The 24518-nt window shown below is 40.1% G+C and overlaps 6 protein-coding genes across 6 annotated transcripts; 1 reads left to right on the top strand and 5 right to left on the bottom strand.

Annotated features, from left to right (window-relative positions):
- Window positions 1-2615: 2615 nt before the first annotated feature.
- Window positions 2616-5142, top strand: BCR41DRAFT_307613 (hypothetical protein; the record flags this gene model as incomplete). The annotated part of the gene is made up of 8 exons (XM_022020869.1): window positions 2616-2817; window positions 2950-3044; window positions 3752-3865; window positions 4002-4093; window positions 4200-4261; window positions 4362-4565; window positions 4673-4752; window positions 4870-5142. The coding sequence occupies 8 exons, from the start codon at window positions 2616-2618 to the stop codon at window positions 5140-5142; spliced, it is 1122 nt and encodes a 373-aa protein (XP_021880357.1).
- A 594-nt stretch (window positions 5143-5736) lies between these two features.
- On the bottom strand, window positions 5737-8050 carry BCR41DRAFT_423070 (hypothetical protein). Its single transcript, XM_022030245.1, has 2 exons — window positions 7791-8050; window positions 5737-7669 (listed from the first exon to the last, which is right to left on the bottom strand). The coding sequence occupies exons 1-2, from the start codon at window positions 8000-8002 to the stop codon at window positions 5788-5790; spliced, it is 2094 nt and encodes a 697-aa protein (XP_021880356.1). The 5' UTR covers window positions 8003-8050; the 3' UTR covers window positions 5737-5787.
- Window positions 8051-9010: 960 nt separating this feature from the next.
- Window positions 9011-9697, bottom strand: BCR41DRAFT_371703 (hypothetical protein; the record flags this gene model as incomplete). The annotated part of the gene is made up of 4 exons (XM_022026628.1): window positions 9011-9285; window positions 9321-9416; window positions 9441-9582; window positions 9605-9697. 4 exons carry the CDS (start codon window positions 9695-9697, stop codon window positions 9011-9013), a joined length of 606 nt encoding a protein of 201 aa, XP_021880355.1.
- Window positions 9698-10518: 821 nt separating this feature from the next.
- BCR41DRAFT_423069 (hypothetical protein) lies at window positions 10519-11739 on the bottom strand. The gene is made up of 2 exons (XM_022030244.1): window positions 11408-11739; window positions 10519-11257 (listed from the first exon to the last, which is right to left on the bottom strand). Exons 1-2 carry the CDS (start codon window positions 11617-11619, stop codon window positions 10561-10563), a joined length of 909 nt encoding a protein of 302 aa, XP_021880354.1. The 5' UTR covers window positions 11620-11739; the 3' UTR covers window positions 10519-10560.
- Window positions 11740-13208: 1469 nt separating this feature from the next.
- On the bottom strand, window positions 13209-18369 carry BCR41DRAFT_356036 (hypothetical protein). Its single transcript, XM_022024574.1, has 4 exons — window positions 17436-18369; window positions 17069-17155; window positions 15135-16689; window positions 13209-15027 (listed from the first exon to the last, which is right to left on the bottom strand). Exons 1-4 carry the CDS (start codon window positions 18160-18162, stop codon window positions 13290-13292), a joined length of 4107 nt encoding a protein of 1368 aa, XP_021880353.1. The 5' UTR covers window positions 18163-18369; the 3' UTR covers window positions 13209-13289.
- A 1355-nt stretch (window positions 18370-19724) lies between these two features.
- On the bottom strand, window positions 19725-22795 carry BCR41DRAFT_356034 (pre-mRNA splicing factor component-domain-containing protein). Its single transcript, XM_022024573.1, has 6 exons — window positions 22662-22795; window positions 22423-22542; window positions 22000-22297; window positions 20798-21901; window positions 20279-20685; window positions 19725-20159 (listed from the first exon to the last, which is right to left on the bottom strand). Exons 1-6 carry the CDS (start codon window positions 22716-22718, stop codon window positions 19776-19778), a joined length of 2370 nt encoding a protein of 789 aa, XP_021880352.1. The 5' UTR covers window positions 22719-22795; the 3' UTR covers window positions 19725-19775.
- Window positions 22796-24518: the final 1723 nt, after the last annotated feature.

Below are 24518 nucleotides of genomic sequence, written 5' to 3'. Positions count from 1 at the left end.
CACTGGCGACTTCTGAAATGTGGTTCTTTCTGTGGATATAAACTTTGTTTATTTGTTTAAAGTTTACAACTGCATCCCTTTCCTCACCCCTTTTTTTCTGTCTGAAATGTACACTGCAAATCAACAACCGTAGCACTTCTTATTTTGTCGTCGATGTAGCTGTTTCCCGTCCCTCCCAGTTAAAAGGACCAAAAATCTGCAATTTGTCCTGCACTTGTGCCGAGAAAAAAAAAAAAGCTTGACATGTGTAATCTCAACCTTTTTAGACCCATCTAGGATCTACTGTTGTACACAATTAGGACGCCATCAGCTTTGCAAAATACAAACGGAAAAAAAAAAAAAAAAAAAAAAAAACTGAACCATTGTTAGTTTCCCCAATTCGCATGCATTATAGATTGATTTTTGCAGATAACAACGAAAAGAAAAATAAAAAAAAACGTCATTGCGCGTTTTTCTTAAATATATATATTGATCAAGCCCATTCTGGAGCGGCCCATTGCTATAGAGTGTCCAACTTTTTTATTTTTGTTTATAGGCAAGCATAGTTTTGCATGTTTGTTTGCTTATTTTATCACCATAGGCCTCAACCCAAGGGCTAGTAAGATTATAAATGCGCAATGTAAACATTGGTGAAAGGAACAACCAGCATAATGTTTCATAATAATAAAAATAAGATGATACAGTGACGAGATGGGTTGTAGACATCCTGTTCAAGAAGAAAAAAAAAAAAAAAAAAAAAAAAAAAAAAAAGCAAACGAAAGACAGTTGAACGGCAACAATCGCAGATGCTTAGCAAAAAAAAAAAAAAAAAAAAAAAAAGTAGCAACAGGCTTCGCGGAAACACAGAGGTTGTGCCGAAGATTTGTACAGTAGGAAGAAGGGGGATGTTTTTGTTCGCGTGTGTAACAATAACAGCCCTGATTGTACAATGTTCTCCCCTCTTCACTATTTTTTTTTCGTGTTTCATGATTTATTTTCAGGGGGAGAAAAAGACTAGAAAAAGAGTGCCCAAGGAGTCACAAAAATAATAAGATTTGAGAATCTGATTGAGTTGAATGAGGTTTCTCTTAATCAGCCCTTCATATAACCATTTTTTTTTTTTTTTCATTTCGTCTTTATGGGGAATACTGCGAAGGAATCGGGTAAGCAAAGCAATTGTTCTTTTATTTCGTGGATTTTTCTTTTATGGACCTCTGGATCTTTGGATAGTCGGATCATTGTTCAAAAAGATGACATTTAGTTTTGGAAATAGAACGATCAATAAAAGATCCTTGGACGTCTAAATGGTCAATGCACTGAATTGGCCCTATAAATGGATACTAGGAGGAAGACACAAAAGACTGCTCCAAAGGTTACACATCTGAAAAAAAAAAAAAAAAATCAATCTAATCAAGGGAATTATAATAATAAACATAAAGTTATGTCAGAAGAAGACGGGAGAAGAGGAGGAAGAAGATGGTGGAAGAGCAAGGAGGGAGAGCAAGGAAGGGAGAGGGGCAAGTAGGAGGAAGAAAGGTGATACACGTCCAACCAAAAAAAGAGAAGAGGTTGGCGAGAGTGCGATTTAAGCCGATTTTGTTAAGTAATTAGGGTGAACCTAATTGAATAAAAGAGAAACAAAGAACGAAATAGTAATCAATCTGCATTGATCGCGCCTGATGTGCCTCCATCAAAAGGCAAGAGAGAGAGAGAAGGATAGTCGATAGGACAAGCAAGGAGTACATGTACATAGACATCGAAATCACTAAGAGCTCTGAATTAAGTTTTATCGAACGAACTACGCGCGTAAAATCTATTTTATTTATTTATTTATTTGTATTGCTTGCTTAAACTCATAACGTGCTGAATAAATAACATGGGGCTGCATGCACAAGAAAAAAAAAAAAAAAAAAAATGTAACAACATTAACGTTCGGTAACGCACTGAATATATTTATAACGCGATTTGCAAATTAGACATGCTGGCAGGTCGGAAAAGTGTAAGACCCTGTTTTTGATACAGTCAATGATATAGATGGATACACGGGTATAGCGCACAATGCTTGTTACGCATGATCCAGCACTTCTAATCCGCTTTAGTTTTCCGTCCCCTTTCCTTCTTCTTTTTTTTTTTTTTTTCTTTCTTCTCTCTTTCTCTTTCTCTTTCTCTTCTCTTCTCTTCACTCTTTTCTTCGACTGTTTGTCGCTTCTTATCACTATACCATCATTTTCTCCACTGCCTTTTTCTCTTCAGTTCCTGCCTCCTGTTGTCTTTGCCTTGCTTTGCTTTGTGGCATCCTTTTCGTTATTGAATCTTACGTAACTCTTTTCTTGTTTCATTTTCATTTCGAAAGTCTAAAACACTTTGGGATACCCTTATTCCTTCGTTACTGAAGCTTCCTTACTACTGTGTCCATTTGTACCGATACCCACACAAATCCTTTTGACCATCAACTTTGTTTTGATTTAACATTTACAAGAACTATTAGTATTGTCCCTTGTTTGTTTGTTTTTGTTCTTTTCTTCTTCTTTATGGTCGCAGTTGGATCCCTACATTTCGCGTACTTAAATAAACTTCCTCAAAAAACCACATTGTGATCTTACAACTTTCCCCGACTCTGCTCTCTCCTTATTATCATGGCTCCTCAACCAACAGTTTTGGTCCTCGGAGGTGCTGGCTTCATCGGTCGAAACTTTGTTGCATATCTAGTCGAGAATGATTTGGCTGCAGAGATCCGTGTCATTGACAAAGTTCTTCCAGAAACCGCCTATTTTAACCAACGATTTCAAGCTGCTTTTGAAAAAGTAGAGTTCATGCAAAATGACCTTTCTAATACAAGTAAGAAAAAAAAAATGTAACTTATAGAATAAACTCGATGGAAATTAAAAAAAAAAAAAAAAAAAAAAAATACACGTATCCTTATCCTTCTTTTTTACTTCGATCTTGTAAAAAATTTAATAGTTCCCCCAGAAAAGTTTGAAAAGATCTATACTCGTGCAGACGGCTCATCTTTTGACTATGTGATCAACTTTGCTGCCGAGACCAAATTTTCGCAGCTTGCAGAGGTAAAAAAAGAAAAAAGACAATTCGACATCTCTTAGATCTAATCTGCTTGCTCTCCCGTTTTTATGATGTTCGTTACTACGTCTTTTATTTTATATTCCTGCATGGCATGCATGGTGTGCAGGCCATGAAGGGCCAAAGATCTTTTTGGCAAACGTTATTGGATGGGATGGACACAAGGGGCAACGACGAAAATAAAGGGTGCTGAAAAAAAAGGAGAAAGATGCTTTTAAGATTGTCAATTATCAATTATATAATTATATGAAATATCTGTTGCACAATAAGATTGTCAATTTCCAATAACATAATGCACACGACTGCATAAGTAAGGGATACAATTATACATTTTTTGTTTGAAAAAGGGGAAGGGAAAGAGGGCCCACAATGGTATTTTTTTTCTATTACTTCTTTTATACTCTTTGAATCAACTCTCATGCTGCATACTGGAAAAGAAAAAATGAAGGGAAGAGAAAGGGATGGGGATGGGAGGTTCCAATCTTAATATGCCTCTTGCATAAGTACGCGACTGTGTCTCTCGTATCAGCTCTCAAGTAATTGCTTCCTTGACCAATGTCCAAATAAACAACGGGATTGTTTAAGAGGAGAGGCATTTGTTATAATGCTTTCGAGCCCATTAGAAAATGCAACGGCCTTAATAACTAATTACATATTGAATACATCCATATGACCTTTGCGATAATTCGAAAAGATTTACGAGGATCGTATTTACAAGCTGTCGATCAATTGCGCAAAGGAAGCCGTTAAGAGACAGGCCAAAGTCTTTATTCAACTGTCAACAGGCGATATCTATGAAAGCAATGGGGTAAGGATATTGGATAAGAGATGATGAAGAAAGATGAGCGAATATGTATCTGCTATTCGATTTAAGAAAAGAACAGAAACATCTCTACTATGGATCCATGGATTGATTTTTTTTTTTTAAAAAAAAAAAAAAATAGACAGCAAGTAAAGAAGATTCAAAAACCAAACCATGGAACGTTCTTGCGAAATATAAGCTAAAAGTCGATGAAGAGCTTCAAAACATGCCTGGGTAAAGGGCTTTTACAATTACCATCTTTTTTAACCCAATCAATCGAAAAGGCAGTCTGTGCTAACGAGTATTATTCTCATCTGTCATGTCTTTTCGATCTTCCTAGTTTGAGCTTGGTTATCTTGCGTCCTGCAGTGGTCTATGGGGTTGGAGCCATGGGTGGCCTTAGTAGGTCTTTTCTTGCAAGCATACAGCTCTCTTTCTCTTCATCCCTCATTCGCACAGGAAAAACTAATGCCATAGTTATCTTTTAAATACCATATTTTAGCCCCTCGTTTGATCTGTGGCCGAGTTTACAAGCATCTTGGCAAAAAGATGGAGTTTTTGTGGACTGAGGATTTGAGGATCAACACTGTGCATGTTAACGACGTTGTGCGCGCAGTCTGGCATACTGCCAACTGGTACGTGAGTTCAGACAACCCGCAGCCAGGCTCACCTGTGATTTTCAACTTAGCTGACGAGAATGATACCAGTAAGCTGAGTATTGCATAAAAAACTTTCTTTAACTGACTCATCCCCTGTTGCTCATCCCGCGTCTTTTTTTTTTTTTTTTTTTTTTTTTTTACTGTAATGGCATAGACCAAGAAGCCGTCAACACACACATTCGATCCATCTTTGGCATCGAAACTGGTTTCAAGGGAACGTCATTCCTTACAAACGTCGCACAAAAGGTGGGAATATAGGCTCAAAAGAGAACGAATAAAATGAATAAGCAGTAATGAATGCCGCCTTTGAGAAACGTATCTAACTTTTTTTTTTTTTACTTCATTTTTTAGCTTGATTTGATCGATATGAAAGAAGTGGCGGACGAGACAAACGACATGCATTTAGCACCATGGGCGGAGCTTTTGAAAGAGCGTAATATTAAAACATCGCCTTTGACACCTTATTTGGACCCAGAACTGTTATGTAATAACGCGCTTTCATTGGATGGCAGCAAGATTTGTGTGACCACGGGGTTCAAATACGAGCATCCCAAGCTGACTACCGAGAGTTTGCGCGAGATCATCACAGATTTCCAGGAACTCAATCTCTGGCCAAGAGACTAAGGAAAAAACAATTATTGTGGAGACGGTTTGCAATGATAACTTATGACAAAAGTTCATGGAGAAAAGGGCGATATCTATAATTGTAGAATTTATCTAAAATAAAATAAATGGACTCATACCAACAAAATATGTTTGTGTCCTTTCATAATCTATTTTCATTGCCATTCGCTTTCGTGCTCGTTTGCGACAATGAATGCCAATGTTGCTTCATGGTATCACATCAAAAGGGGCGCAATGGTCCAACGCAAATGATTACACTGGATGTATCCTACTTACTGTTGCTTGCGGGGACAGCTCAAATAGATCTTCATATATCTATCCACGTGGCCTATTTAGCCTTGAGCCATTTTCATGGACTATGCCTTGAAAGTTACCCCATTGCGTAGCCAAATCATTCTCAGTAGAATGCTACACCATCAAGTGGCAGCTTGTTTCATACACATGTTTGTCTCATATCCACTGGGAGTCAATATATAGGTGTGGTGTAATATTACTCCACTACGTAAAGCTAAATAACTTCTCTTGTGACCAGGCATTCCCAATAAGCACATAAATTCGTCAAATTGAAAAAAGAAAAAAAAAAATCCCTTTAGCCTTTATTATTACAAGATGCAAGCAGAGCTCTTTTTTTTTGATCTTGGAGCATCATTTCAGCTCTGGCTTTGAATCACAGGTGATACAGGAGATTCTCGGATTATTGGATATGATCGCTTCAAGTGTTGTCCATTCGTGCGGCTGGATCCATTTATTGACAACTAGGCCGGTTAGCTGGCCTCCATAGATAATAGCGGAATGATAAGTTACTGTCTTCACATTGATCTCGACAATCTCTAACTTAGACTCCAAGATCTTGCCTTTCGAGTATTTTGTTTGTAAAATAGTTGAGTCTCCGTATTCAAGCTGTAGGGTCTCGAGTGTTTGAAGCATAGGCAAGTTACCACCTAGTAAATATTCGAGAGTCGTACCAGGGCGAAGCTTCCCAATCCGCAGTTCAACAAGGGCTGGGTAGTAAGCCAGGAGGCCTTCAAGATTAGTCTCGTCATAAGCATCGCGGAAGTCACAATCAGTTAGAATAAGAGAACGGAGTTTAGGCCCCCTTAGTAGTGAGGAATGGAGCAAATCAGTGAAAAGCCTTGGGGGGTGATTAATATACAATATTTGAATGTTTTCACTATTCCTGGGCCCCAGCAGCGTTTTCCAGAATACAATATCGTATACTAATTCCACCAGTACGGATATGATGAGCCCGCAAATTGTCAGACCGATGGGAATACCGAATATTGTCGCAACTGCCGTAGCAACCGCATATATAGTTAGCCGTGAAATGCCATCCTCTCCTTTGGTATAATCCCAATCTACGGCGAGGCGCGTAATTTTTGATGCAGCGACAGCCTTGAGAAGTTCATAAAAGCCATACGTTGTCAGCGAACAGGCAAATGTAATATCCAACTCCTGGATATCTTTCTCTTTGGCTATTATTTTATAAAACCGATTCGTCTCTTCCGCAGATCTGATAGTTATCCGAACGCTGCCAAGTTGTGCGTTGTAACCTCCATCATTATTACTGATAACCTTCATAAGCTGTCGTGATGCTGTCTCCTTGCCTTTGCCGTGGTAATGATCAGCACATACCCATTTGACATGACCCTCAGATGTGACTATGCGATACATGTTGCCAAGGGCCCGGACTGCACGATTGACTCGTAAAAACGACTCAAGCTGCCTTGAGTCTATGCCGTTATGGTACTTGAGGCCCTCAAATTTTATTTCGCTCATGGTCGAGTGGAGCGCACGACCGCTGTTCTGCTGGATTTTTTTAATATAGCTGATCGACTCATCCACTAGAGGCACAATGCCTCCTGTTGGTAACTTCAGCACATCTTGAACTGCTTCGAGCCACTCTGAAATGTCGACCTTGGCTAGTGGGGGAACGATAGCATCGGCAGTAAAGATGCCGTGCTTGAATATCAGAAGTATGGTCAATACGTAAGCCCCATACTTCTCAAAAAACTCCGCTGGTCTATCGATATCATAGCCTTCATGCTTGACTAAATGGATATGACACGGAACTCTGCCTCCGGAGGTTATTAAGTGGCCACTACATTCACAAAGATAGAATAGTCGAAACTGCTTTTCAGATGGCCATCTTCGCCTTTCAAGAAGTCCTGTAGGCCTTGGGAGGACGATGAACAACCGAGGAATTGGGCACTCGCGGAACTCGTATGTCTGTGTAATAAGCGCATGGGCCTGAATTTGCATCATTAATATGTCTTGTTGCTTATCCTCCATCACTTGCCGTATTTGAAGGACTTGCTCTTGCAAAACATGAATATGGTCAAGCAAACTTTGGTTTTTTGTCTGTTCCGGGGTTTTGACCTCACTTTGTTGTTTTTGGTGAGCCTTCAGTACCAAATTGTCGAGCGCCCTACTGATAGGCGCAGGAGGATTGGAGACGTCGTCTGCTCTTCGAATCGCAACCTTTATAATGATTCCTGGCTGATATTTAATTTTCTGTGAAATAAAAAGGCTTCAGAAGGTAGATGAATAAAACAGATTATCCGATGTCAGGTTGGGCATAAATGCTCTATTTTAAATTTGATAAATAGGTAGATTCTAAAGACCAAATCCACATCGATGTTTCAACCTACTCCATCTGTGATATTACAGAAGAGCCAACCACAAGGTACTCAAACTCCTTGAAGGCGTTTGTGATGTCTTCAGGTAAAATAATATATTCGCTTGTCTTGGCGTCAACCCGCACCTGGATGCGGGTAACAGTCCCTGAGATTAGAGAATGATCAACAAGTGACACGGCCATGAATGGCTGCATAGGCAAAATAGTGGTTCCTTCGGAGATCATGATTTTATTCGAAGGCACAGATATGATACAGAAGGAAGAGGATGAAGGACGAAGGTGTTTTATTAAAAAAAAAAAATAAAAGAGTTGATACTGGGAAACTTTTTGCTACCCCTATAACCGCAATGTGACGTTTATACAAGCCGCCTCCCCTATTGCCCTGCCACACTGTTTCATGTTCCATATGCCGGCTCTTTGACCTCTATGTGCGAACTCTTTGGCTTTTATTTTATGTAGCTTACCAGCAAAGGCTTTATCAAGCAAAATGAAAGTTTACACTTTTGTCAAAGAGTTGATATATCTATTTACTGAAGTTTCTGGGATGTATTAAGTGACTGAGAGAAACATTATGTGGGTTCAATAACGAGTGTTCCTTCCTTTAGCCTCCTCCACTTTATCAACCTTCAAAAGATGACTCGTCGGACCAAACCACTCGACCCTAGTCTTCCTTAGACCAACTCCTGTATCTTTTGATGAATTTCAATCGCCTCTCTATGTGATCCGCGCTTAATAATGGTTTAAGGATAACAACCCGAAAATGCCTAAGTAATGCAGCGCTTCTGAAACTATTCTCTTACTCTTTTGGCAATAAGTTGACGATCTCCTGAATAGTACCCCTCTTTCCCCTCTTACTATGGCGCGCAATGCTTCTGGCGTCCTCAGCATTGAGCAGTTTTTGGCGTCCTGGAGTTGGGGCGCGAGCAGTAGTTCCCCTTTCATGATATGCCTTAGTAATGTGACAAACTGCTGATAGGGGCACGCAGTGTTTCAATGCGATGTCCACGCCTTTCACACCTGTGAGATGCATTCCGACGATAACTGTGGTCGCCGCATTGTTTATATAAGTCATATCACAAGTAAGGCACCAGAAAACTTTTTTTTATCTGCTGTCATTCCTTTTATCAGCTTATTGACCCGAGTCTACTTGAGCTTTAACAATAATGACATGACGTTAGCCTTGCCGTCGGTATAGTCATACTTCCATTGGCTCATGTTGACATTCCAGACTGACTAGATGTGGCAAAAATGTAGTGGGGGGCCGGGGCACGCGATCTCAAGGATTTGTTGTAGCCAACGGTCATTATTATGGCAAAAAGATATGGTGGCAATAGGGCTTGTCTCATGATCACCGCTAGCAAAGTATTCTTTATATATCAATAGCTTAAGTACACGATATCCGAGAGCTCGATTTGAATAGGATGATTTCTGCGAGTTTGGAGCAACAAATCTTGTTCGTTTGTTGACCCCATTAATAATGGGTGCATTCAGTCTGTGGGATTCAAGGGCTTTTTTTTTTGTATATGTGTGTTAACTCCTATACTTTCACAATGGCACCAAAGCTTTGGAACCTTGACTTGAACGCGATTGACTCCACTAATCTTTTCTAAGTATCCCGCTTCAAAGATCTTTCCATATACTGCCGCAAAGTATTAGAGCTAACATTTAGAAGATTCACGGGTGGCACAACATGTCTGCTCAGCAACATATTCCCATCGCCTCAAACATTGGTCACTGGAACTTCGATACTTTCGCCAAGCCCTCCGAGCTATGGCGGTCCGAGAGTGGATGATATCATCGAAGGGCTTTGCATATGGTAACTATTACTACTATATCTGCTTTTAGTGGGAATACGGGCTTTGCATCTATCGTCGTCAGATCTCCTGATATATTCAGTTCATTATTCCTAAAGATTGACATGAGGACATAAGGTTTATTATTGGTAAAGACAGGTATTGGAGATTGGTTGGTTTGAGTGTGTGGGCCGTATCACCTGGAGGCCACAAGGTCCTATAGGTTTAGTCGTTGAGGACCCTATATTAGAGGTCAGTTACATATTCCGTTTGAATGAAACCACTCAGTTTTTTTTTTTTTTTTTTTTTTTTTTGGTAGCCCTGACCTCTTTTCAATACTCCAACTCCCACGCAAGTGCCGTTGACTTTGCATACCTTGAAGCCTTCCTTTTAGGCCTAGAACTAATATCGAGAAGAATGCGTAACTATGGCTTAATGCACACTACTTTACATATGACATTTTGTACAAAAAACCCATTCATTTTGACAAATGGTTTTCTTAGATCTGGAGGGATCCGGAGTCTAATACCCAACAGCTGGACACTGTATGAAGAAACCTTTTTAATAATTGATTCACGACGACAAGAGATACATGAATATGACCTCTTTTTTCGTATCAGTAAAGGGCCTTTATCCTTCTTAACTATCGCTGGAAATCATCTCTGGTAGACGCGTGAGAATAGGAAAAAAAAGATGCTCCAAGGGCATTGATGAATGTGGGTAAAAGTCATGTACACTGGCCTATAACCACATGAAAGTGAGCGTTATATCTATAAAGATACATGTAATATTGATGGAGTTTACACCTTTGACAATACAAACGCTCCCCAACCTTAACGTTAGTTAGAGTGAATAGTCAGTAAACTAAATACATTTTAAAGAGTACCAAATGCTATCGTTAACACCGAAAGCTCATCCCTCTCCTTCTTTAAGGGACGTAGCGATGCTGCGTTTATTATAACGGGTTTAGTTGTAGCAACACATTTCTGGCTAGAGATTAACCACTAGTACTTTTTTGCCTCCTTCCATCTCCTCTACTTTTTTGTTCAGCTGATCTACTGTCTTTTGCAGCTGAGCTAGTTTTCGTTCTAACTGCGATCCATCATCTTCCGTCTTCTCTGGCTCTTTTGGCTTCTGATTTGATTGAGGCCTATTCTTATACAATTTCTGTAGCTGCTCTCGTTTTTGCCTCAACAATTTCAGCTCATCTCGCCATGCCTTCTGAATGCGCTTCGCTTTTTTTTGGAGGCGAAATAACCCCTGTTGGTTTCCTTGCAGCTCATTTATCCTCTTTTGATACTCTGAATCTATCTCATCTATCTCTTGAGGCGTGGCTCCTGACTCCATTGCATCCAGGGCTCTCAGTTCCCGGCGAAGCTCCATTAAGAAACAAAGAAGTGTTCTGATGTCAGGCTTCGAGTTACCAGAGTCAGAGTCAGAGTCAGAGTCAGAGTCAGAGTCAGAGTTATCAGAATTATTAGAATCACCAGAGTCATCCGCTGATGCCTGTTGGTCTTGTCCTTTTCCTGATGTGGATGTCGTCTCGGCCTGCCCCGCATTAGCCTCTTTAGGGCCATTGGTCCCTGCCGAAGATGTCTCTTGACCTGCGCTGTTAGTGAGGTTTGGCTTCTTAGCTACTATCCTCACGGTGGTATCTGGTCGATGCTTAAATCTTAGTGGAGTACGACTATATATAAATATGCATATTTATAGTACAAACAAAAGGAGAGACGCGTCTCTTAGTGGCGTTATGTCTAGCAAAAAATAAAATAAAATAAAATAAAAATAAAAATAAAAACATTGGATAAAGTTGATTATTCGAACAAGGCCAGCTTACTCTTCAAGAGAGCTGTCAGTCATAAAAGGAATGACTGCGGAACCATCCATGATGTATTTGGCATGTTCGCACACTCGTAGGATATCTCTCCATAAAACAACCCGATCACCTGTTACGGAGTCGAATCGAGTCTCAATGCGGAAAGTTTTTCTCGCGAGTGGGGAATCATCGGTAGCTGAAACAGCTATGCATTCCTGGTAAACTCTGGCCATTGGGGAAGGAAGAGAGGTATGATCTGTGGAGTGGTCAGCAAATTGAATAAGGGAGAAGTGATGGGTTTCGAGGAAGAAGCACGGAAGTGAGATAGAAGAAAGAGAGAAGAAAAGAAAAAAAAAAAAAAAAAAAAAAAAAAAAACGAGAGAAAGGAAGAGAAAAAAGTTGGTATTAGCGTTGATAAAAGAGATATTTTTCGACTTTGGCAACATCAAAGAGACAAAGCTGCCAACCCATAGTAATTTTGGAGACGTTTTCTCAACGCGCGCTTCTCCACACGAATTACGCGAGAGTGATAGGATGGGAAGGGCGAGTGGGAGGGAAGTAAAAGGCCAAAGCGCCACTTATTTCATTGGTTGGGCAGATTGCATGATGCCAAAGCCTGCATGAGCCAGTTCATCTGACCTATGGAGAGCACAGGGATGAAATTACAGACACACTCAATTACGCCTACATTCCCTCCCCCAAAAAAAAAGAAAAAAAAAAAAAAATCCCACCTCTTATGACCTTTATCCACAACGGAAGAAAGTAATGACATAACAACGGCATCCAGTGTGGTAATTGCTGCACAAGAAATACAAGGAAGCAAAGTAGCTTTTCGCATCGAACAGATAAAGAGGATGTTCTCAAAACAAAAAAAAAAAAAATAGATGTGCAATTTTCCTTTAAGAGATTCTTGAAATACTATCTACTCATATAACAAGTCCATTTAATCTGTGAAAGTCTAAATGAAACTCATCAAACTTGTTAAAAGCCATTTCGATATGACTTTAGACGTATAGCTTTCTCTTTATATGTAGACTTTGCGAATTTTCAATGGCCTTCTAAATCTGTTTCCATCTTTCGTTTTAGAGTCCTTAAAAAGTCCAAATACAAATTGCTTGAACTTCTCGACACTACAAACCAGTTAAGCGGATTAAGGCATAAATTAAGTAGGCTTGGAGTAGCAAATCATATGTAAACGCACTCGAGCCTTTGGTTTTCTGCGGCGGATTAGACACACATTCTCGACTGGCCTTTTTTTTTTTTGTTTGTTTACCTTGGAAACGTGTTGTGAAGCTCCTTTTCCCTGTGTAGCTCCTCTCCTTCCTTTTTTGTTTTATTATAGATGGCGGAATAAAATAAATGCATTGTTTTTTTCTTTTTTAAAGTCGTGCCTTCATCATTATTCCTACGCCTTTTTTTTTTTTTTTTTGTCATTTTTTAGTTCATGGCCTTTGCTCTTTTGGTGAGCCAGTGGCCTAGGATAGGTACTGAAACCTGAATACAATCTTTAACATTATTGATTTGTTGAATTCGTTTACTGTTCTGGTTTTTCTTTACAACTATTATAATTCTTAGAGGTTCTCTAAGTTAGTAATGAGATCTCAGCGGCGGCTATGTACAACCAAATAGCAGCTGAACACTGTGGTGTCATTTGGTCACGGAACATGTTCTATCTAAAAAGAACGTATCACATTTTAATTCTTTGTGACCAAATGACCATGTTTTGGTGTTGGGTTCTCATAGCCGTGTATTATCTGGTCGGAAGCTATTCATGGATGTGTAAATGTAAAGAAGGGTATATGTATTTGTGTATATTGTTTTCACTTACTACAAAAACATTTCAACTAATCTTCTCTAGTCTATTCCACTGTCCATGTGCATGCTCATAGTTCCCCATTGCAGTTCAAATTGGACTGTTAACGCTTGAAATCGACTCGCATTGACTGTTGCTCGATACAGACTCTATGGTCATAGTCGTCGAATGAATTGTTGGGGTTTTCTCATCGCTCTCCTCTTCCTCGTTCTCTTCCTCACTCTTCACCAAACCATCCTCATCTTTCTTCTGCGGCTGCTGTTCTTTGGTCACATTGCCCTCTTCATACTTCTTAAACATTTTGCGCACAATCGGACATTCCCTCAGCTCCTCTGCAGACTCAAACAATGTTAGTAGTACGCCTTCCGGCAACTGGTTTTTACACTGTTCCACACGCTCTAGCCATATCTCAAGAGGGCTCTTGATGGTTGATGAGGATGAGGATGTAGAAGATGATGCTATTGGAGTGCTAAGAGTACTAGTGCCAGAGCTTAACCCATTGCCGCTCAATCCTACATTCATATCCAGAGTTGTCGCGATGGAACTGTTCATTGCAGATGTTGGTTTTGTTGCATTGGTAAGAGCACTTGGGATAGAAATTTGACCGTTGATATCACTAGGTCCCGCCTCGCTCCCGTTGATAGCCTTAGCAGTTCTTCCAGACTTTCGGAGTCCAAACCTCGGTGAAACAGACAAAGAACGAGCAGGCACATGATGTTCTGTCAAAGCTACTGCTGTTAATGGCGTCTCTCGGTTAGATGATGCTGCTGCTGTTGTCTTGGAGCGAGGGCGTCCCTCTTTTCCAGCCTTTAGTTGTTGTTGCTGATGTCGGCGGTTGCGATTATCCACAAAAGCATTACTACATGGATTATGAATATGGTAACGACTACTTTTGCTGCTGCTATTGCCTTCATTGCCTCTGGTATACTTCTGGGATGGAGCTGTAGCGACAAGAGACTCAGTCGATATTGCCCCCCCTCCTGTTTGTGGGAAAGGATACCCATTGCTGCCAGTATTCATTTCTCCATCTTCTGATAATCCAAGTGGCAAACTCTGAGAAAGGCCTCCGAGAGAGCTCTTTTTCATGTTCCTTCCATGAGTGGCAGTAGTTATATCCTTAAAATCTCCTTGCACATGCCCATAACTGTGGATGTGGTTGCCATCATCAATGATGTTGACATCGGGGGTAGACCGTCTGAACGCTGGCTTCAGAAGCGAGTTCGTGATGGCTTTAACACCCTGGGTAATTTGTTTAGGACCTATCTTGGATGGAGAGCTCTGTGAGCTTGAGAGAGGTATGATCGTAGATGCCGCCATGGGACTATTGGACTCCGATTTTAGAGAGAAGGGTATGCCACTACCACTTCCTCGACTACCGCCGCCGCCAACAAGAGCTCCTTCATGCTGAGCTTTACCCTTTATATCTATAATTTCATCATCAGACATTGCAGCAGGAGATGAAGTCCTGACAATCTCCATCCCCATCAATGCAGCAACATCAAGGGTACCTCCGCCACTTTCATGATTTACAGTATTTTTTTCTCCACCTTCTTGATCAGCAGCACCCATGCTTGACGAAGATTGTGGCAAGGGAACAGAAGACGAGTTGTTACTACTGCTTCCAAGGATATTGGCGCTATCTCCACGTCGATTGAAAAACCCTATCACTGGGCCAATTGCGGCCTTAGGCGTGAGCAATGTCGATAATGAACGAGATGGAACTGGATGGGACGTCTTTGGAATATTATCCTGAAGCCGTTTAGTTGTGATATCACGGATGAAGATCCTAAAGATCTGACCCGGATTGTTTTTAGCCATTTCCGTGTAACTGAATGATATAAAAGAAGCATTAAACACAGACAATAATAGAAGAGAAAATTAGTTATTCGATTTGACTATCCATTCCCTGGTTTGTATATTTAACGCTCAACTTACATTTCCAAATCCATTTCACCACTATCACCCACGAGAATAAACTTTCTGTCTGGGAAATCTTTCAAGATCCTTTGGATGGCTAAAAGTTTATTCTGTGTAGGGCCCTGAAAGTATGTCTTGATCACATTATCATGCAATCTCAAGTGAGCGGAGCCAGGCGGGAACTTGTGTGTATGAAAGAACTCCAACAAACTAGGAATCAATTGCCATGGAGAGTTGGATACATAGTGCATGGCTGCTCCTTGATCCCACCATTCCCTATACACATCTGCCATGCCCTTAACTTCTTGCATCTCTCTCAAAAACGTGTTCCGTAAGATAATCCTGGCGCCTGCAGTCACGTTGGTCTCTTTGATTGTGTCGTCAATGTCTGAGATAATGGAGATCCCTTCCGGATCAATTAAGTTTACATTGCCATGGCTTGGTGTAGGCATATTCTCATTAAATGCGTATAGCTTGAGGAAACGTGGGTGGCCATTGCCGTCCTCGATACCACTACCCCGACTAGAACCATCTTTACTCTTCTTTTCACTCTTCCGATACTCCTCTATTTCTTCATGACTAATCCGGATATTACCATCGAAGTGGCCCCCCGGACGAGATGATACTTGGATAGTTGGAAACTCGCCAATTCCTAGATCCATGCGGTCTGTCTTTGCACATGCACTATCATTTGAATTCATTCGTTGAGTGTCCTTGGACATTTTAGCGTTGTATTCATCCGTCGACTGCACTGAGGCGCTACTGCTGTCTAACGGCGGAGTTGATTTGGACGAATCCACTAGAGTATTGCTATTATTCTGAAACATTGTAGAAGATCTGACCCATCTGATTGCGTCTTTCCAAAAGCCTGTTCCTCTGTTCAATTGTCTGGTGGAAGGACTGTTAGGGTCGCTCTCAGATACGTGCATGTGGGGGGATTGTGCAGTCTGTATAGGCACGCCATTTTGGTCGATATTTAGCAAATAGGACTCATCATATTCTTCACCTCCTTGTCCTGTATCTGCTCGCTTTGAACCTGATGTGAATGATTGCTGCTGCAAAATCTGTTTTGTATGGGATTTCTGTTGCTCCTGTTGTTGCTCCTGTTGTTGATCCCGTTGCTGATCCTGTTGTTGATCCTGTTGCTGATCCTGTTGCTGATCCTGTTGCTGATCCTGTTGTTGATCTTGTTGCTTATTTTGCTGTTGATCTTGTTGTTGTTCCTCTTGTTGCTCCCGCTGTATCTCTGGCTCTGTCTTCCCCATAAGGTCATCTCCTTCCAATTCCTGCTCCAGCGACTTTCTGGGCGATTCTTTATGTTGCATTACATCTGCTTCTGCGACGATACTTGCAGAAGAGCGAAGATCATCCATGAGAGCGTCGACACTAGGTTCATCGCTCGTAGTGTCGCCTGCCAGCTCCATATTTTCAATTGATGCGAGTCCGACACATTGGACTGAAAACTGGACATTCTGAGTGTTACTCGCAAGAAACATCCCGAAGCGTGACTCGAGGATATTGTAGACTTTGACATCATTATCCTTTGTTACACCTGCAATCTTTCGAGCCATGCCTAGTAATTAATCGCGATTGGGCAAAAAAAAAAAAAAAAAAAAAAAAAAAAAAAAAAAAGAAATGAAAATGAGCGATGATGCATAATAATATTGCATTCTGTATTATTATCAATATCTTAATAATGTCCTCTCAGACTACAAAAAGAGCCGAGGTAGTGTATGTATAGAAATTTCTTCGGCATGAAATATAATATTATATTACTGAGGTGTGAAACAGATTTATCAAAAATAGATGACTCTAATGGCTGACAATGGCAGTGGCAGTGATTTCGATATGATACACGTAAATGGGTCAATCCCACGTTGTCAATCCGTGTGATATCCTGGGTTTGCTTTTGACATGTCACACAAGATAATGTTGGAGAAAGAAATACGTACTCATGACAAGCCGTTTCCGACGATTAGATTTTTTTGAAAAAGCCCACCCACAGACTCGGATGTTCCAGTCGAGAGGGTCTTTAGAGCCTAAAAAAAAAAAAAAAAAAGTCAGTTTGTTATCAATTAGGACAGAGTAGATGTTCAGGGTTCTCCATCTTCTTTCATCTCTCCACTCGTTTCCACTCAGTTTTTCCTGTTTCCCCCCCCCTTTTTTTTTTTTTCTATTCTTTAATTTTTCCCTTCCACAGCGTCAGAAAATAAAAAAATAAAAAAATAAAAAAAGTCGTTCATAATTCATCTGAAACAATGCTCAGTTCATATTAAAACTTTTTGTAAAATACATCACTTTTAGAAAACCTTTATTTACCTGAATGAGAATGCCGTGTTGCATAGGTTGGGAACAATAAACAATGTTGGTGGACAAGGTCGGAAGCTGTAGTTACAGCTGCGGTTGCGCTTGCGCTTGCAGTAGTAGATGTCTCAACTATGGTCGCAATTGCAGTAGAAGTATCGACTTGTGTTGATGATGTGTTCTTAGCGATGAAGTCTGAAGTTGAGTTGTGCCCTTGACTGTGCATTGTATTACTGCGCAAAGAAGCATGAGACTGAGAATGAGGATGAGGATAAGGATGATATTGAAGCGAACTGTTAAGATTAGGGGAAGAAGAAGCAGAAGGAGAAAAATAGGGATGTTGTTTTGATTGCGATGGTGGCAAAGATGCAGTTACATCAGGCGAAGCAATAAAAGATGAACTAGGAGAAGAAGCAGAAGAAATTGTTGATGGTAATACTGATGATGCAGAGATGGGTGATAATTCTAATGATCTTGATATTGATCTTAATGGCTTTGAAGGTGATGGATGAACCAAAGGCGTGTTTGTTGTTGTTGTTGTTGTTGTTGTTGTGGTCGTTGCCATTTCCATTGAGTACGATTGCGAATTGTGTATTGATTGAGAAAGGCGATATGGCATCGCTGCGGGTTGCGGCGGTACAGGATGATGTATAGCTACAGGCCCAGATAAAGCATCCATGGTTTGAGGCTTACTGGTGTATCGATTCTGATACTGATATGATTGCATTGGATAAGAGTCCATAATATTGAAGAAAACGATTAAGCGTTGAAGAATAAATAATAATTCTAGCTTATAAACAATGGTCGTGGTTGCTTTGGTTGTTTTACATTCCACAGAAGTGTTTGTGCATATGCATTGATGACTGAATGTGAATGAATAAAAAGTTATTAGAATGAGAATAAGAATAAGAATAAGAATGAGAGGGAAGACAAAAGAGGAAAAAGAAAGAGAGAGGACAGTAAATGCCATACACAAACAAACATTCAGAATAGTAAAATGGCCATACAAATTGGACAATCAAAAATAACAAGGTCAATGTTACTGGCCGAGGAAATAAAAATAAAATCCCCTATGCATGCTTTAGTCTTTGTCCTGCATGTCATTTACACACCTTTGTACATACGCACGTAACATTAAAAAAACAAAGATCCCATGTTTATTAATATAAATGTATATATCATGCTATACCTCTGATTTTTTTTATTATTTTCTTAACCGAGAGTATAAAATGCAATATTAACAGCATACATAAATGTAATTGATGAGATACCATGTACATGTATATACCTAAAAGAACACTCAAATCGAGTATGAAACAATCTAATCAAATGACAAAGGAAGCAAAGGTGTTAATTGGTACCCTGACCATCCTAACTGGGCAAACTCAGATCTTAACGCTAATCTCTGCAGCTTTTTTTTTTTTTTTTTTTTTTTTTTTTTTTCATCTATACCTTTGCATGCCAAAATAATAGTAACGTTCATGGACACGTGTGTCATGTATTACACAATGCTGCAGCTAGCGTATTCAAAAAGTACACAGAAAAACAACAGCACAGCACAGCTGTTGTTCCTCCAGACACTGTTATACAGATCAACTCATCACCATTTCATAAGCTCTGAGTTAATACCTTTGTCATCTTCACCTTCTGCTGTTGTTGTTGTTAATAAAGACTACTTTCTCTCATCGCTCTGAAATCTCTCTTACTAGATCTGATCCAGCTTCTCAATTTAGGCTTTTCGAGACACATTTCCCCTTTGCTTTGTAGTCCCACAAACCACAACATCCATTTTAGAGTGCCCTGCTTATTCAAAAGGTTTCTATTGTTACCTTTTGAGTTCAAGGAGAGACATCTTGTTGCAATTTCCTTCAACCATACATGGTGCATGTATCTGATAGTAATGGATCTCACATGATCTTTGGATCATACACGAGTCATTATAATTGCTCCCACGGTACGTCTCTGTGTTACTACACTGGACAAGCCTTGCGTTAACTTTCCTGTAGAGCCTATCACACACGTCTACGGCTTTAGGGACCCATATTCAATCAGCCTTTTATCACCAACAATGTTTTACTCATTTTAAACTACGTCTTTTTTTTTTTTTTTTTTTTTTTTTTACTGCCCTCACGAGTCAAAGCAAGATCTGACTCCTGCCTGTGATTCTTTAGAACCACCAAAATGTCAGATACTATTTCTCCGCAGTTGTCTCTTCAACTGCAAGGTCTAGAACAATGCAAAAAACCTGTTGTCCAGTGAATGCAGTAGTAATTACAGTCATGAGAGATATCGATAAGATGAAATGCTCGGTGTGTGTATTATTACGTGATTTATCGGAATTAAGTAAACTAGAGTTCAAGGCCCGGCTTTTATTTCCTCTCCTTCCCCTTGATCATCTGAGGAGGCTCGTTTCGAAAGATTATTAATTCGCTCAATAACATCCTGTTTCTCACGATTTAAGCCATCCCACTTTTGTTGCAAGAACGACTCTCGACTCGTCAGATGTGCTACTTCCTTGTTCAATGCCTCAAGCCTTGTTGCAACCGCTGCTTCCTCCATAATCCGAAGATTTTTGAAGCTTGACAGCTCCAGCTCGGAGCTCAGAAGATCCTCGTGTGCTGTCAACAGTTGTGCGGCTAATGCCTGTGATCGTGCCTGTAATCCTCCAAGAGTAACCCCAAGTCGCTTCTCCAGCTTTTCGGCTTTTGTTGCTTGTTTTACCATGAGTGCACGCTTGTTCTAAAAACATTAATGTTTTATGTGAATGAAGGCGTAATTAGTCAGAACTAATATATGTGTGTGCAAACAAGCACTTCAGTAAAAAAATAAAATAAAATAAAATAAAGATAAAAACTTACAGAAAATTGGACGGCAAGCCCCGTCTGTTGATGCTCTTTGATCTCTTGCTGAATCTCCTCCCAGACCTGATTGAATTCTGTTGAGAATGCTTCATACTTTTCTTTGGCCTCAGGTCCTGACAGCTCTTGTTCAACTTCATTTCTGGCTAGAGCCAGATATTCATCTGACAAATCCTCTAATGGAATTGCTTTTTGCGTGCTTCCTGCAACCTTGGATCCTACAGGTGGATAAGCCACCGCGTCATGCGTTATAAGAAGTGCAAGTTCCTCCTGAATCAGCCGATCTGCTTCTGAAAACGGGCTACTCGCAGGCACTGTTGATGAAGCATCTGCAGCAGGCCGAAATACTGTAGGACGAGGCAGATCCTTCTGAACCGCTTGGCTTCTACGCAACAAACGAGCACGCTCTATATAATTGGTCGTTAATACATGAGTATATTATAAACATATCAACCATGAGAATGCAAAGATAACTGCGTTGTTGATTGTTGAAGCTATCATTCAAATATATATATATACCTTCGGCTTCAAAAGCTTCCTTTCTGCGCTTAGCAATTTCGGCTGCATCTTCTTCTATGGCCTTTTCTCCACCATCCGCCTCAAGTTCATCAGGCATGATCAAAGTAAACTTATTTGTTGGCGCAGGTAGACTCTGAAGTCCTGCAAGCAAATGATTCTTCGCACCAGCTTTGCGCAACTTTTCTTCTCGAGGAGTCGACTGTACAATGTTATCGTCAGAGCGATTGATATTCAACTGATCGCGAAGAGGGGTCCTTAATGGAGTAGCTCCAGGTCCAACACCTGCACTTGCACGGGGTGTTGGAGCATATGGATTAGGTGTCTGCAAAACTGTCTGTCGAGGCGTGACACCATCATATCCAGTACCTCCTACATATTGTGGTGTTTCTCCTCCCAAAAGTGGAGTCTGCTGAAGCAACATGGCCCGCTGATTCCTGGCTTCGATTTTGAGTGCATCTTCCGTGGCTGCAGCACGAGGAGTACGAGTGGGCAAGTTGGCTCCAGCCGATTTATACGTCCCGACTAGGTTTTTTGTAGCCTCAATCTCGCTCTCATCTGCAAGCGCCTTAGCGTCCTCGGCAGTGCTTCCAATTTTCAAAATCTCCTCCAGTTCTGCTTCTCCAACGTGAGGCGCTGGAAGAACCAACTTTTTGCGGCGCAAGATGCCATCCTGCTCTGCTTCTTGAAGCTTCCTAAGCTGAGCTTGGCTCTGAGCTACTTGAGCTTCTCCTGACTCCTTCTTCAGCTTCGCACGTTTTGCGTCTTTTTTGCGCTCCTCTTCTTCAACATCAGCCCTACGTTTACCATCTAGTTGCTCTAGACGAACATTAGTCAGCCTTTTTGTTGATTCGCGTTTCAACTCTTCAGTGGTATCGTAGAATCCTGGTGCAGGTTTTGCCTCAAATGGAATATCAGCATTGTAATCTATGCCCTTTTTCTTTTTCCTCGATTTAAGCTCAATGCCTGCTGCTTTAAGCTCACGCTTCTTTTGTAGTGTTGCTAGTCGTCGAGCTTCTTCCAACTGTCTTTCACGGGCTTTCCTCTTTGCTTTTTTGCCTTGAGTATTTGCTAAACGAGCGCGTGCCTCTGACAGCATCTCCTTTTCTAAAAAAAAAAAAAAAAAAAAAAAAAAAAAGACAAAGTCAGAATATTTTCAAAGCTTCTTAAAATAAACCTTAATAGGTTGTTGAAAAGATGATTACCATCTTCGTCCATATCGACAGGATCAGGTCTCGCAGGCTTTGTCTCTGGGTCTGGATCAATCTCTCCAGGCCTCAACCTCCGGACATCATCTGCACTAGGCCCAGAGTCGCCTCCTTGTACACCTGTTAATCCCAGTTCTGACTCTGCCTGCTGTTCTGCATCGTCCAAGAGTTTTTGGTATCGTTCAAGACATTGGGATGCTGTTCGTCCAACAATGGGTGCGATTGTTCTCCATTGTGTTGGCATTAATTTTGCAAGATGCAGCAAGCGTTCATCTTCTTCCTTTGACCATTCAGTCTAGTTGAGGAAAGAAAAAAAAAAAAAAAAAAAAAAAAAAAAAAAAAGACGCATGTTACTTTTATAAGATAAAAAAAATAATAATAATAATCGTTCCACATATTTGGTTGTATTAAATAGCTTACCTTACGGATGCTGGGGTCAAGCCATTCCATCCATCTTGCTTTGCATTGACTAGCAGTCTTTCGGACCAGCAAAGACGAAATTCGAGACCATTGATTCTTTCCATACTTGCTGACAGCAGCCTAGATAAAACATTTGAAATCAATGTTAGTAATAGTAAAGTAGCCAAAGGGGAGTAATGAGTAAGAAACAGGGCCCACTACTTGGAAGAAAGAATAAAAGATCCTGAGTATTTTTTTACCTTGAGGATCTCGTCCTCGGTGTTCTTCCAAACACCTCCTTTGATGATAATACGCATGACGAGGAAGAAGGGTAAAAGAGAAGAATCTGATGGTAATTACAAATAAATAATGCAACAATGGAGGTGAATAGACAACAAGCATTAGTAGATCATAAACGCGCCTCTAAAAAACAAGAATGCTATATTTTAGTGTGTTTTCAGCTTAAATGACGTCATATTGTGGCGCAGGAGCTGCGCCCTATGTTGTCCTCTATTAAGCTTACGGTTTCTTTTTTTTTTTTTTATTGAAGCTGAGGAGGGAATAAAAGAGAAAGGGCCCTCTATCCAGTCTCGCATCCTTCACATTGAAAAGATAAATCAATTCCTCTCAGAGGTTAGGAATAAAAGGCCAGTAAGCACAAAGTAGGATGTATCAGATGTTTGAGAAATAGAGTGGGGGCAAGGTCAAGATTCATGTCCGGCTTCTCCAGCGTTAAGAAGCTTGGTAATTATTATTAGTTGTTTTTGTTGAACAATTAAAGTAAAAGGGAATGATCTGGATACTGGGCAATAGATTACAACTTGTCGGTAATGTATATGATCCAATGTCACTTATTCTTGCTCTAAAGTCACGTCACTAAAGAGTGTGATCACTGGTATCAATGTCTTCCTCTCATATCCAAAGAAGCGTCCAACTACGAGAGCGGGATCGAGATCAGAGCCCCCTTTTTCTTTATTTTTGCAAGTACAAAGTCTTTACCTTCGAAATGCTATGGCTGTATATCTATGATACTTGTCAACGTGATCGCGGTAACATAGTCAAGTAGAGGGTATATAGTGTACTTTAAATATCATTGGCAATTAGATTGTGCAAACTCACATACATACCAGCAAACAGCAGTCGACTGCAGTGAAAGCTAGAAACCGAAAGCCAAGTACAAGTAGTAAGAATAGTGTTGTGTAAACAGCATTTGATAATTTGTGCGCTGAATGTAAGGTGGCGCAGTTCGTCCACTGATTGGCTGAAAATACGCGTCGGATGAAGACGTCTTATATATATATATATATATACTTCCATTCGTAGATTTATATTGGGATTCATAGGCATGATGGAGACAGTAAGCCATTCGTAGGCACGATGAAGGCAGTAAGAGATGAAGAGCCGCTTAAAACCACCAATATTAACAGGACTAAAAAGGTTAAAGCGAGAAAAGAGAGAGAGAGAGAGAGAGAGAGAGAGAGAGAGAGAGAGAAGCGCATCACGTATTTTCTCTAAAGACACTTTTTTTTCTTTTTTTATTATTTTAATAACCTTAAGGCGCACAGCGGGTTAGAACTTTGAAAGAACTTACGATTTCATCTAATCATCATTTCGGAGAGGAGCTCTTTTATTTAAAAAATAATGACATTTGCTCTTTTTATAATATGTATCTTATTTTGTTTTTTTCCCCCCCCCTTCCTAAATCTCAGATTCATACTACTATAACACTGCCGTAACCGTAATAGCACAACTACAATTAGATCGATACGGTAAGCAACGGACGAAACAACACTCATCATTGAGCTAATTATTCCGAAAAGAATAGGGTCTTTAATTGATTACTCTTTTCTTTATTTATTTAAAAAAAAAAATTGCCACGGCTTGCTCTAAAAGACATGAGCAATCATATACATACTATATATATATATATGTATTAACATCATGCTGTTTATTAAGTTATTAAAAAGGAATCATCTTTTTATTACTTCAAGACACAATTATATCCAAATACATTAGATCTATTAGTATAACATTGCCTCTTTTTTTTTTTTTTTTTTTTTTTTATTTCCTCGCTCGACAAAGTTATTCTTTCGTGTGTCAGAGCACAGTAAAAATGA

Source organism: Lobosporangium transversale (assembly GCF_002105155.1).
Source record: "Lobosporangium transversale strain NRRL 3116 chromosome Unknown BCR41scaffold_24, whole genome shotgun sequence".
Lineage (NCBI taxonomy): Eukaryota > Fungi > Mortierellomycota > Mortierellomycetes > Mortierellales > Mortierellaceae > Lobosporangium > Lobosporangium transversale.
This window is presented reverse-complemented; position numbering and strand designations above follow the sequence as displayed.